The sequence below is a fragment of the Macaca mulatta genome, chromosome 2 (assembly GCF_049350105.2).
Source record: "Macaca mulatta isolate MMU2019108-1 chromosome 2, T2T-MMU8v2.0, whole genome shotgun sequence".
NCBI classification, from domain to species: domain Eukaryota; kingdom Metazoa; phylum Chordata; class Mammalia; order Primates; family Cercopithecidae; genus Macaca; species Macaca mulatta.
This window is the reverse complement of record NC_133407.1, coordinates 28,490,069-28,504,450: the sequence shown is the minus strand read 5'-3', so window position 1 is coordinate 28,504,450 and position 14,382 is coordinate 28,490,069. Positions and strand designations below refer to the sequence as shown.

Here is a 14,382-nt window from a genome sequence, read left to right as displayed (position 1 = left end):
TCAGCACTTCTTTATTTTTCGTTGCAAGTAATAATCTGTTATATGGCTAGAACACGTTTTGCTTATGTGTTAACTAGTCGATGGGCATTTAGATTATTTCTGCCTTTTGGCTATGATGAATAATGTTGCTGAGGCATCTGCATACAAGTCTTAGTATGGATATATTTCTGTTTCTCTTGGGTAGATACTTGGGAGTGGATTTGCTGGGTCATGTGGTAAATTTATGTTTAACTTTTTGACAAAATTGTTGTTTCTTTAAAAAACTGTGGGCCGGGCACGGTGGCTCACGCCTGTAATCTCAGTACTTTGGGAGGCCGAGGCAGGCAGATCACCTGAGGTCGGGAGTTTGAGACCAACCTGACCAACAGGGAGAAACCCTGTCTCTACTAAAAATACAAAATTAGCTGGGCGTGGTGGTGCGTGCCTGTAATCCCAGCTACTGGGGAGGCTGAGGCAGGAGAATCACTTAAACCCAGGAGGTGGAGGTTGCAGTGAGCCGAGATCATGCCATTGCACTCCAGCCTGGGCAACAAGAGAGAAACTCTGTCTCAAAAATAAATAAATAAATAAAACCCCTGTGGTAATGCTGGGCATGGTGGCTCATGCCTGTAATCTTAGTACTTTGGGAGGCTGAGGTGAGGTGGGAAGATCACTTGAGCCTAGGAGTTTGAGACCAGCATGAGTCACATAGTAAGACCCTGTCTCTACTGAAAAATAAAAATTAAAAATAAAATTAAAAAATTATCCAGGTGTAGTGGTACATGTCTGTGGTCCTGTCTACTCAGTAGGCTGAGGTTGGAGGATTGCTTGAACCCAGGAGGTTGAGGTTGTAATAAGCTGTGATCATGCCACTGCACTCCTGGGCAACAGAGTGAGACCCTGTCTCAAAACAACAAAAACAACAACAAAACTCTGGTAAAATATACATGATATAAAGTTTACCATCTGAACTATTTTTAAGTGTCTAGTTCATTGGTATTAAGACGTTCACATGATTGTGCAGTCATCATCACCATCCATCCACAGAACACTTTTCAGCTTGCAAAACTGAAACTCTGTGTTCATTAAACAGTAACTCCCTCTTCCTTCCTCTAACCCCTCGGCAACCACCATTCCTATCTCTATGAATTTGGCTACCATAGACACCTTATCTAAGTGGAATCATACAGTATTTGTCATTTTGTGACTATTTTACTTAGCATAACATCCTCAAGTTTCATTCAAGTTGTGGCACGTGTCAGAGTTGCTTTTCTTTTTAAGGTTATGTAATAGCCCTTTGAATGTGTATACTACGTTTTACTTATTTATTCATCTCTCAAGGGGTGCTGGGGTTGCTTGCACCTTTTTGCTATTGTGCTTAATAATGATGCTGGAACGTGGTGTCCAAATATTTCTTTGACTTCCTACTTTCAATTCTTTTGGGTATATACCCAGAAGTGGAATTGCTGCCTCATATGGTAATTCCATTTCTAATATTTTGAGGAACTGTCATACGGTTTTCCATAGCAGCCGTACCATTTTACATTTTCAGCAGGAACATTCAAGGTTTTTCAGTTTCTCTACATCCTCTCCAACACTGTTTTCTGTTTTTTGTAGTAGCCATGCTAATGGGAGTGAGGTGGTATTTCATTGTAGTTTTAATTTGCATTTTCATATATATATATGAAATATTATATATATATATTAGATGTAGTTTTGCTTAGTCGCCCAGGCTGGAGTACAGTGGTATGATCTCAGCTCACTGTAACGTCTGCCTCCCGGATTCAAGTGATTCTCCTGACTCAGCTTCCCGAGTAGCTGGGATTACAGGCATGCACTGCCACGCCCAGCCAAATTTTGTATTTTTAGTAGAGATGGGGTTTCGCCTTGTTGGCCAGACTGGTCTTGAACTCCTGACCTCAGGTGATCCACCCGCCTCAGCCTCTCAAAGTATTGGGATTACAGGCGTGAGCCACCGTGCCTGGCCCATTTTTGTAATTATTAATGATGTTGAACATCTTTTCATGTATTTATTGACCATTTATATCTCTTCTTTCAAGTTTCAAGTTTCAAGATTCATTCACGTGCCACAACTTGAATGCAACTTGAGAGAGACACTTCTTTGGAGAAGTGTCTGCTCAAGTCCTTTGCCCATTTTAAAATTTTGTTGTTATTGTTGAGTTGTAGGCATTCTTTATATATTCTGAATATTAACCCCTTATCAAATACATGGTTTGCAAATATTTTCTCACATTCTCTGGGTTGCCTCTTCACTCTGTTGTGTATGTCTTTTGGTACACAGAAATTTAAAGTTTTTACTAATTCCAGTTTATCTGTTTTTCTTTTGTTCTCTGTGTTTTTGTTATTTGAAACAGGATCTTGCCCTGTTGCCCAGGCTGGAGTGCAGTGGCACAATCATGGCCTGTTGCTGCCTCGAACTCCTAGGCTTAAGGGATCTGCCCGCCTCAGTGTCCTGAGTGACTGTGACTACAGCATGCACCACTACATCCAGCTAATTTTTTTTTTTTTTTTTTTTTTTGAGACGGAGTCTCGCTCTGTCGCCCAGGCTGGAGTGCAGTGGCCGGATCTCAGCTCACTGCAAGCTCCGCCTCCCGGGTTCACGCCATTCTCCTGCCTCAGCCTCCCGAGTAGCTGGGACTACAGGCGCCCGCCACCTCGCCCGGCTAGTTTTTTTGTAGTTTTAGTAGAGACGGGGTTTCACTGTGTTCACCAGGATGGTCTCGATCTCCTGACCTCGTGATCCACCCGTCTCGGCCTGCCAAAGTGCTGGGATTACAGGCTTGAGCCACCGCGCCCGGCCCATCCAGCTAATTTTTAAAATTCTTGTAGAGATGGAGTCTTGTTTGTTGCCCAGGCTGGTCTTGAACTCCTGACCTTCCCAAAGTGCTGATATTATACACGTGAGCCACCACACCTGGCCGCCTGTGCTTTTGATGTTATATCCAAGACACCTTTGCCTAATCTAGTATCATGAAGTTTTTTTCTGTATTTTCTTTTAAGATATTCTTTTTTTTTTTTCTTTTGAGACGGGGATCTCTCCCTGTTGCCCAGGCTGGAATGCAGTGGTGCAATCTCACCTCACAGCAGCTTCTGAGTAGGCCCTTCTTTTTTTTTTTTTTGAGATGGTTGCTCTGTCGCCCAGGCTGGAGGTTAGTGGCGCAATCTCAGCTCACTGCAACCTCTGCCTCCCGGGTTCAAGCAATTCTCCTGCCTCAGCCTCCCAAGTAGCTGGGATTACAGACGTGCAGCAGCATGCCTGGCTAATTTTTGTATTTTTAGTAGAGACAGGATTTCACCATGTTGGCCAGGCTGGTCTCCAACTCCTGACCTCGTGATCCAACTGCCTCGGCCCCCCAAAATGCTGGGACTACAGGAGTGAACTACCGCGCCTGGTCAAGATTCATAGTTTTATGTTTTATGTTGAAGTCTTTCATCTATTTTGAGTTCATTTGTGTGTGTGTTACTAGCTAAGGCTCCAACTTCATTCTTTTGCACGCAGATATCTAGTTTTTCCAGCCCCATTTGTTGAAAAGACTGTCCTTTCTCTATTGAATGGTCTTGGCACACTTGTCAAAATCATTTGACCATTATCTGTGAGGGTTTATTTCTGGGCTATCTATTGTGTTCCATTAGTGTATAAGAAGCTAGCAAACTGTTTTCCAAAGTGACTGTACCTTGTTACATCCCACAAACACTGTATGAGGATTCCAATTTTTCACATCCCTGATAATTTGTTAGTCTGCTCCATTTGAAAAAATAATTTATTTTGTGTTTAATTGACACCTAATAATTATACATATTGATGGGGGCATAGTGTGGTGTTTTGAAACATGTATATATTGTGTAATGGCCAAATCAGTGTAATTAGCATGTTCATCATCTCAATCACTTGTCATTTCTTTGTGATGAGAACATTCAAAATCCTCTCTTGTAGCTATTTTGTAATATGCAATATCTTATTGTTAACTAGTCACTCTGCTGTGCGATAGAACACCAGAATTTACTCCTCCTATCTATATTTGGTTAGAGATATCTTATTGGCTGTGAAGTTACGGTTTTGATCTTTGACATTTAAACATTATGCCTTTGTTCAACATGGAGCAGAGAGGTAGTGAATAAGAGCGAGGCCTTCCTCACTCACAACCACAGTGCCAGTTACCTGCCCGGACACACTTTGTGCTCCTGCAGGGTAGAATGAGTAACCCCAGGCAAGTCTCTTATCACCTAGAGCCTCAACTTTCTCTTTTAATAATGGCAATAATTCATACTTTCCTTATGTCAGGTGAGATAAGAATACATGTAGATTTTTAATTTTGGGAGCTAAATAAATGTTGGATTCACAGTTATACTGAATAAATTTTCCATCAGCGTGTTCTTGCTGTGGGACATCTTTGACACTAATTTAAGTTTTCCAACAAATATGACTTTCCAATATTTTAAGCATGACAGAATCCTACTAGACAGCTGGCTGTCTTTCTCCTGTTCCTCTGGATGTCAGTCAAATATCCTCACACCCATCTCACTCATTAACACAGAGTGAAGTGTGAGCTCCCCACCCCTTGTCTGTCTGTGATCTGGGTTGTGACCACTTGTTTATCCTGTTTATCTTCTTTCTCATCATCCATCTGGTTTCTGGCTACTATGACAAAATCGGTTGCATGCTTCTGACCTCTAACCCTGGATCCTATTGGGATGAAAACATTATCCCAGTCCTGTTGAAAGTAGTGCAATGGCCTTTTCTTCCTTCTTGGTTCTGCAGTGTCTACAGAGACTTGCTCTTGGGGGAGACGAAGTCATCTGGTTAGCTTTCCCCTCCCTGTGCCCAGGTTGCTAGCTGCTACAGTAATTGGCTTGGCAGTGCACTCCCCAAAAGGTTGTCCTTCAGCTGATACTTCGTTAAAGCTGCAAGGCCAACTCCCTTGGGAGTTCCCTTAGACAGCAGCTGTCATGCCTAATTAAGGAGAGACATGGGAAAGGTGTTTTGAAAGGAGACCTCTTATCTCAAAGAACAGTGGCCAGGCCTGAACATTCAATGGGGAGACGAAGGCCAAAGTGGAGGGCATGGTAGCAGTAGCTCAGAAAACTTGGCAGAAAATGCTTTGCTGGCAGTCAAGGATAAGAGCATTGACTGTTTTTTAAAGGACATAGTACGTCCTTTTTAGCAAATCAACGAGTCCCATATGTATTAAAAATTTTGTACACTTAGGTTGTTAGGTGTCCCATGGAGCGTGCACACGTGCGAGAACCAGTTTTCATATCCTACAAAAAATACTGAAACAGGTAAGGAAAACGCAAGGGATTCTTGGATATATCAATAGGGTATAACTTTAATGAGTTAGGACCACTTAGGGATGCTGAGACTATTCTATGCTTCAACTGTTAGGGTCCATAGTGAAGACCTGGGGCTTGGGGGTAGAGTTCCTTTATAGTCCAGTGCACTAATATCCAATAGAAATATGGGGGCCACATATATTATTTAACATTTTCTAGTAGTCCTGTGTATTAGTTTCTTAGGCCTGTCATAACAACCACAAAATATGTGGCTTAAAACAACAAATAGAGTTTGTTTTTTTTTTTTTATTCACTGTTTTGGAGGCTAGAAGTCTGAGATCAAGATGTCATCTGGGCCACACTCCTTTTGAAGGCTGTAGGGAAGAATCCTTCCTTGCCTCTTCCTAGCATGTGGTGGTGCTTGGCAGTCCTTGGCATTCTTTGGCTTATAGTGAGACCCTGGTCTCTCTTATAGTGAGATCCAGCCTCTGCTTCTGTTTTCACTTAGCCTTCTTTGCTGTTGGTCTGTGTCTGTCTCCAAATCTCCTTCTTTCTCTTAGGAAAACACCAGTCATTGGTTTTAGGGGTCAGGATAATTTCATCTGCATATCCTTAACTGATCACATCTGCAATGAACCTATTTCCAAATATGATCCCATTCTGAGGTTCCAGGGGAACATGAACTTTATTTACTATTATGATTATTTTTTTGAGACAGTCTCGCTCTGTCACCTAGGCTGGAGTGCAGTGGTGCCATCTCAGCTTACTGCAACTTAGGCCTCCTGGGTTCAAGTAATTATCCTGCCTCAGCTTCCTGAATAGCTGGGATTACAAGTGCGTGCCACCATGCCTGGCTAATTTTTGTGTTTTTAATAGAGACAGGGTTTTACCATGTTGGCCAGGCTGGTCTCGAACTCCTGACCTCATGTGATCCTCAGCCTCGGCATCCCAAAGTGCTGGGATTACAGGCATGAGCCACTGCACCTGGCTGGGACAAGAACTTTAGGGGACACACTGTTCAACCCACTGCACCAGATTTAAAAAAAAAAATCAGAAAAGCCAAAACTTAAATTTCATTAATTCTATTGTTTACTTTAACTGAATATTTCAAAATATTATTACAATACGTAATCAATATAAAATAGTTCTTAATGTGATATTTTAACATTCTTTTTTTAATACTAAGTCTTTGAAATTCAGGGTATATTTTCAAACACGCATAACACATCTCAATTTTTATTGCCAATTTTTAAAGACTCCGTATTCACTTGTGGCTGGCTGCCACATCTTGGACAGCACAGTTGGAGTGCTGCAGGGCTGACAAAACTTTTATACTTCTCAGTGTTTCGCCCCATGTTGTCTCCCTCTCTTCATTCTTCTTAGTTTTCAGGGAATTTTAATTTGTTTCGAAAGTCTCAGTCATTATGAACAAAAGAAATAAAAATCTACTTTGTACTGGGATCGCAAGACTCAGTGGAGGAGGTAAAAAAAAAGCCAATTTTGAAAGAAAAGATCTTTATTCAGTTACATTTTTAAGCATCAGTGTTTATTGTGGGGTAGAATTCATTAAGCACTCTATCACAAGTGGTTTCAACACGTGCGGTTAATATTTAGGATGTAACTTTTTTTTTTTTAAATTGAGTAGGGGGAATATAAGACCTTATTATTACAAATCTCCCTGCCATGAGATTTGTGACTCACCCATTTATGAGCCCCCAGTGAACACAGCCATTATTCTCTGTCATGTTAAGACAAGAAGGGGCATAAATAAACTTTTTTTCTGGGCTGACCGAACTTAGTCTGTTGCAACAATGAAGTTAAGATCTACATCTCTAAAACTCTGTATTGTCTTCTCCAAGAATTTAAAACTTGTTACTTGTTAGCATGAATCTCAGGGCAAGGCAGAGTTTTATAAGCAAGCTCATAGGAAGAAAAGTTTTAGATCCTTGAATTCTTTATTTTATTTATTTTTTAATTTTTTAAAAAACTCTGAGACAGGGTCTCACTCTGTCACCCAGGCTGGAGTGCAGTGGCGCGATCTTGGTTCACTGCAACCTCTGCCTCCCGGGTTCAAGCGATTCTCCTGCCTCAGCCTCTCAAGTAGCTGGGATTACAGGCATTCACCACCATGCCTGGCTAATTTTTGTATTTTTAATAGAGACGGGGGTCTTGCCATGTTGGCCAGACTGGTCTCGAACTCCTGACCTCAGGTGATCTGCCTGCCTTAGCCTCCCAAAGTTCTAGGATTACCTGTGCCTGTCCTGTCTGGCTTAATTTCATTTCTTTTCTTTTTCTTTTTTTTTTTTTTTTTTGAGGCAGGGTCTTACTCTGTCACCTACACTGGAGTGCAGTGGCATGATCTTGGCTCACTGCAACCTCTGCCTCCCGGGTTCAAGTGATTCTGCTGCCTCAGCCATCTGAGTAGCTGGGATTACAGGTGTGCACCACCATGCCAAGTAATTTTTGTATTTTTAGTGGAGATGGGATTTCACCATGTTGGCCAGGCTGGTCTCGAACTCCTGACCTCAGGTGATCCGCCTGCCTCGGCCTCCCAAAGTGCTGGGATTACAGGTGTGAGCCACTGTGCTCGACCCTGTCTGGTTTAATTTCAACATGTCTTTTACCCACTGTGCTGTAGCCACATTGGCCTTTGCTTTCTGTTGAGCAAGCCAGGCACTCTCTTGGCTTTGCACTAGCTGTGTTTCCCTTATACCAGATACCTAATAACCAACTCCCTCCTTTTTTCAAGTCTTTGCTCTAAGGTCATCTCAAAAAGTCCTAGTTAAAATTATACCTTTTATCCCACCCTCTGCTAAGTTCCCTGTACTCGTCCTTTTATCTTTCTTTCCATAGCACCATCACATTCTCCAGTATATGCTATAATTTACTTATGTGTTAATCTTGTTTTCCCCATCCCCGGCCACCCCTAATGTAATCTCCAGGAGAGCAGAATCTTTGTTTCATAGTCAATAGTACCTGGCGTGTAGTAGGCCTCAATAAATATTGTTGAAAGAATGAATCAGTGTGCATGACTCCTGGGCTCGAAATGCAGTTCTCCAAACTCAAGGTGTTTTTGGTTATTACTGTTTTTTGCTTCTAGGTTTGGCCTGCCATCCTTAATTGCTTTGTGGGGGCTGTTTAGTCATTTTTTTTTTTTCTCAAACTGAAGGTCCTTTGGGAAAGGGCTGTGGATCAGACCAGGCTATTCAGAAAAGCTGGAGGCTTAGGGAGTTCCTGGAAGTAGTTATGCAGCAACTAAGAGAGGTTGGTCCGCAATAAGGGTGGTTTCCTCTGACCCTACGAAATCTTAGTGATACTTTTGTAGGGGAAGAAAGCTGTTTTCCCTTTACCATTTTAGGCGCATCGGTTGGGGCCCTGTCAGTCAGACTAATAAAATACATTAACAAGAGAAAAACAAAAGCAAGTTTATTGACATATTCATTGTGCATGAACATGGGAGCACCCAGTGAAGAGTACCTCAAAGAAGTGGTTAGAACTTGGGCTTATGGGCTATCTCAGCAGACTAGTAAATTTTTAGAGAAGTGAGAAGACAAAGGAAAAGGACCTTGAGCTGCTAGGGACAGCAGATTGTGGGAAGGCAAGTATGTGCAGAAACCAATGGTAGATTAGGGCTGGTTTTAGCAAAGTTTGTTATGTAGATTCCCCTGGTACCTTTGGGCTGATAAAGGTCTAGAGTTGTCTCCATGATCAACTTCTGTCCTTCTTGGTAGAGAGGGAAGAAGGGATACCTTTAAGAATTTATGTCCTGCTTTTGGGGATATACGGGAGGGCAGAGAACTTTTCTTTTTCTTTTTTTTTTTTGAGACAGAGTCTCACTCTCGCTCAGGCTGGAGTACAGTAATCTCAGCTCACTGTAACCTCTGCTGCCCGGGTTCAAGTGATTCTCCTGCTTCGGCCTCCCGAGTAGTTAGGATTACAGGCGCCTGCTACCATGCCCTGCTAATTTTTGTATTTTTAGTAGAGACGGGGTTTTAGCATTCAAGACTGGCCAGGCTGGTCTTGAACTCCTGACCTCATGATCCACCCGCCTCGGCCTCTCAAAGTGCTGGGATTACAGGTGTGAGCCACTGCGCCTGGCCAAGCTTTTCTTGTATCTGCATTTTAATAACCCTTATACCAAAGCTGTGTATTTTGGCTTGCCATATTCTGCTATTCACTGTCTTCATTGTAAATTCTCATGACAATTTCCCTCGAGAACATGGCCTCTGAGACCTTTGCAGCCTCTGAAGAGGTGGATGGCTCATTGCAGAGAATTTCAAGGCCAGGTTCAGCCTGGCAACAGAGAACTCTGGGGGTAAAAGTTGGGCCTGCCTGATGCCTAGACAAAAGAGGGTCACTTGAGCTACTCACTGGGGGATGTAGCTATGGGGATGCTGATGTAGGTGCTTCTCCTGGCCCTGCTTTCTCCATCCTCATTAATACAAAATGGGAAAAGCAATCAGGTTAGGTGTTCCAGATTCACACGGCCCACTGAAGAAGACTCATTCAAAAGCAGAGTTTTCTTCTACCGTGACCCTTCTTACCTTGCCAATGGTTTATTCTCTTTTCTTTTTTTTTTTTTTTTTGAGACAGAGTCTCGCTCTGTCGCCCAGGCTGGGGTGCAGTGGCCGGATCTCAGCTCACTACAAGCTCTGCCTCCCGGGTTTAGGCCATTCTCCTGCCTCAACCTCCCGAGTAGCTGGGATTACAAGCTGGCGCCCGCCACCTTGCCCGGCTAGTTTTTTGTATTTTTTAGTAGAGACGGAGTTTCACCGTGTTAGCCAGGATGGTCTCGATCTCCTGACCTTGTGATCCGCCTGTCTCGGCCTCCCAAAGTGCTGGGATTACAGGCTTGAGCCACCGCGCCTGGCCGACTATTCTCTTTTCTTATACTGTTATACACAGCTCGGAAATGATCTCTATCTTGGAGAATTTTATGTATGAGGTCAAAGCAGCAGCCTCTAACATTTTCTTCAAATTACACTTATGCTGCTGGGCATGGTGGCGCACGCCTGTAATACCGGCACTTTGGGAGGCTGAGGTGGGTGGATCACCTGAGGTCAGGAGTTCGAGACCAGCCTTGGCAACATGGTGAAACCCTGTCTCCACTAAAACACAAAACTTAGCTGGGCGTGGTGGTGCATGCCAGTAATCCCAGCTACTCAGGAGGCTGAGGCACAAGAATCACTCGAACCTGAGAGGCGGAGGTTGCAGTGAGACAAGAATGCACCACTGCACTCCAGCTTGGGCAACACAGAGAGGCTCTGTCTCAAAAAAAAAAAAAAAAAAAACCCAAAAAGTTTGGATAACTGTATTATAAAAGTAAAAAGAAGTCAATATTAATAATATCTTTTCTTTAACCCATATATCCAAAATAATACATTTAAACATATAATTTCAATATATAATGTAAAAATTGTTAATGGTATATTTTATATTTTGCACTAACCTTCTAAATCTGTATATTTTACAACTACAGTGCACTTTGATTTGAACTAGCTAGATTTCCAGTGCTCAGTAGCCACATGTGCCCAGACGCTTCCATACTGGATAGTATATGCAGATGGCTCTACCCTAGAGTGACTTCATCTGTGTTACATGTTATTCTAACAGTGTACTTTCTGGTTTCCCAGCCATAGCTGACTTGAAGCAGTATATAAATGGTGAGAGTGATGGAGTGCTGAGAATAGTAGAGAAGGGGCAGAATAATTATTTTTATAAGTGGCTGGGGTCATTCATTGCGAGCATGCTAGCCTTTCATACCTTGAGACCTGCCGAAGCACACAGTGTGGTACCAGGTAGAATAACTGATAATTTTTCCTGCTTGCCTTCCATTTCATGGGTCAAATCACTTACAGAAGGCCACATCGTGTTCACTCTTGTCTACAAACATAGAGAGGTGTGAAGAGTATGTGGACAAAGTTAAGGGAGCTTTCTATCAAGTGTTGCTAAAATGATGATGTTCTAGTACAGGAAACCTGGAAATATATGTATAAGTAGAAACCCAGGACTACATGATGAAGCCCTCTTCAGTTCTAAAGCTGGGAGCTCACAGAAGTCTTGGAGGAGCCTGCAAGTGTGTCGTCAGCTGGGTGTGCCCCCGTCTCATCTTCCTAAGATTGCTAACTTCTTCGGTCCTGTGGGTTTCCCTTCTGGTCCATGGGGCAGAGATGCAGCTGGTGCCTTAGAGCCTGCAAGGCTCAACCTTAGCCTAGACCTTAGCTGTGTTTGTGGGACATCAGGAGTCTGGCTTGTGGATTTGGACATCTTTGAGATGGACTTTCTTGGAACTGACCACTTCATGGACACCCATTGGGGGTAATGGGAGCAAAGTGTGTGGGTCAGCTGCATGAGCTGTAGCATGCAGATTCCAGCCAGCAGAAAACAAAAGAAAACAAAAAGCAAAGCACCCAAATCAAATACCACCTTTGGCTTTTCTTTCTTTTTTTTTTAAACTGGAATAAGTGTTTATTTTCTATTAATAAAAATGAATTGTGACAAAAGTGGACTCCCCTCCCCCTCACCCCCACCCCTCTGGGATAAAAATTTTCCAGCATTGCCGGGAGCTTTCAGGTACACATTAAATTAAAGAATAAAATGAAGTTAAGCAGCTGGAGTATAGGATAGTATTTGATTTTCAAGATCACCTGAAGCTGCACTATCGTACCAAGCTGACCAAGTATAATAAAAAGAAAAAAAAAACAACCCATGCACAAAGATAGACACCTGCTTGATCTGCAGCTTTTCTATTTTTCTCTTGTCTATATGGAAGACGACAAAGTCAGGGGTGAGGGGGTAGCTGTCATATAACTAGTGTACATTGTTCTCATGTAAAACCATCAGTCCACGGCTGCCTGTTACATAATTTTATCTGTTTCTTTATTCCTTTTTTAGGCCGAGGAGTCTTGCAAATGTAATGGCTGGAAAAACCCTAACCCGTCACCCACTCCCCCCAGAGCCGATCTGCAGCAAATAATTGTCAGTCTGACGGAATCCTGTCGGAGTTGTAGCCATGCCCTAGGTGAGTTCCTAAATCTTCAAGGAAAGTATAACGAGTTCATTGTAGCCTGAGACTCTTAACTTACTGAATTCTGTGGGCTCACCAAATTTGAATGCTATGTACCTCTGTATGAGACCAACAACAAGAGCCTCTCTAGTCTCATGAGTTTGCTGGGAAGGGCTTCTTGTGAGAGACAAATGCTGCACTGTGTGCAGTGACTTTGTCCCTTCTTGCTTTCAAGAGCTGAGTTGGACTGGGGGATTGCCAAGTAAGATGAAACATGACAATCGAGCTAGTTAGCATGAATAATGTGTAACATGTCCTGATTCATTTTGGGGGTTGGGGCCTGAGGGTCTTTGACCTCAGGGTTGAAACCTCAACCAATGGGTTTAATGATAATAATTACCCTGTTTGTTATTTCTGTTGCCCTGAACTTTCTGGGGTGCTTCATTTTATCTTCATGTTCCTTAGTTTTGTGTATCTCATAGCTCTTTCTTCACTGGGTTGCTCTTTACTGTGTTTAGTGAATGTTTACTGGTGGTTTCCCTTTCAACTTTCTTATCTGACCCTGCAAAATAATCATTGTCAGTGATGGCACAGTAGGCCCTGCTGCAGTTACTCAAAAGGACTGTGCTAGTATGTTGTTCTGTGTCCTGATACTAGTTTTATGATTAAAATATTTTTAAAAAATCATATGTTGTTTGAGTAGATAAAAGTTGAGGAATTAGTTTTTCCTAGATACTAAAATTTCAGTCCGTGAAGAATCTTAGAATATTATTATTTTTTTTGAGACGGAGTCTTGCTCTGTCGCCCAGGCTGGAGTGCAGTGGCGCGATCTCGGCTCACTGCAAGCTCCGCCTCCTGGGTTCACGCCATTCTCATGCCTCAGCCTCCCGAGTAGCTGGGACTACAGGCGCCCGCCACCACCCCGGTTAATTTTTTGTATTTTGAGTAGAGATGGCATTTCACCGAGTTAGCCAGGATGGTCTGGATCTCCTGACCTTGTGATCTGCCCGCCTCGGCCTCCCAAAGTGCTGGGATTACAGGCGTGAGCCACTGCGCCCAGCCGAATCTTAAAATATTCTTACTTTTCTGCCTTCAGTTATACAATCTCCCCCAAAATGTCAACAAGGCCATTTTGCTGTCCATGACAGCAAGGACATAACACTGGGCAGAACATTCTTGCTAAGGTACTTGCTCTTTCCACCTGACCATTATAAGTGGGAGACTTCTTATGCCATCATTTCTCTAGAGCTTCCTGCTTACAAGAAATGGTGTTGCCTCCAAGGTTAGCATGGTGTTAGGTCGTCCTAAATTTTATTTTGTACTCAGAGAGTATTTCAATATTTACAGAGCATAAAAGTAGATAATGTGATCTTCCCAAGAAGTCATCACATTGGAATAACCTTCAGAAAATAGAAATAGTCTTGATCTCACAAAAGAAACACACTAATAATTTCATCATTTTGTCAACTTAACTGGTATCTCAAATAATGTAAGCTCTGAGTCTTGAAGTACCCAATACAGAGCAAAAATTTCAAAAGTTTGAGAACTATCCTTGATTATAATTTACCTTTTTTTTTTTTAAACAAAACAAAACAACCCCTAACTATGACTGGAGTGAATGGAGTTTAGGATTGCCTTAGGAAATATGACGTAATAAAAGGCTGGACTCAAGAACTCCTTAAGCCTTAGGCTTGAAGTGTATTTGTTATTGATTGGGAAATCCTATTGTCCTACATCAATTAACATTTAAAACAGGATCTTCTTTCTTCCTTAGCTGAGCAGATTGTCTCCATTCTAAGCACGTAAACACACATGAATGCCTGAAGGCAGAAACAGTGCTTCACAAAAAAAAGCCAACTTTGTTTCCTTTTTTATTTCTTAACAAGCTTTGAAAACAAATGCCCTCATTCTGCAATACATAATCAAGAATGAAGACTGAAAAAAAATCACATATCCTTTGACCTGCCAAATCCATGCCAGAAATTTAATCTATGTGTAAATTAAGGCATGCCCTCAAATTAAACTAAAAGGATAGTGACATGTTTTATGGCCTTACTTATGATAATGAAAAGCATGAAACAACCTAAATATTCCAATGTAGGAGA

The 14,382-nt window shown here is 42.2% G+C and overlaps 1 protein-coding gene across 2 annotated transcripts in view; it reads left to right on the top strand.

Moving 5' to 3' along the window:
• KAT2B (lysine acetyltransferase 2B) overlaps window positions 1-14,382 on the top strand; it is a 116,323-nt gene that overhangs the window by 20,781 nt on the left and 81,160 nt on the right. For both annotated transcript variants that reach the window (XM_028843649.2, XM_028843648.2), the window contains exon 2: window positions 12,166-12,292. In XM_028843649.2, coding sequence (XP_028699482.1) covers window positions 12,166-12,292 — 127 coding nt within the window. The remainder of the gene's footprint in view (window positions 1-12,165; window positions 12,293-14,382) is intronic.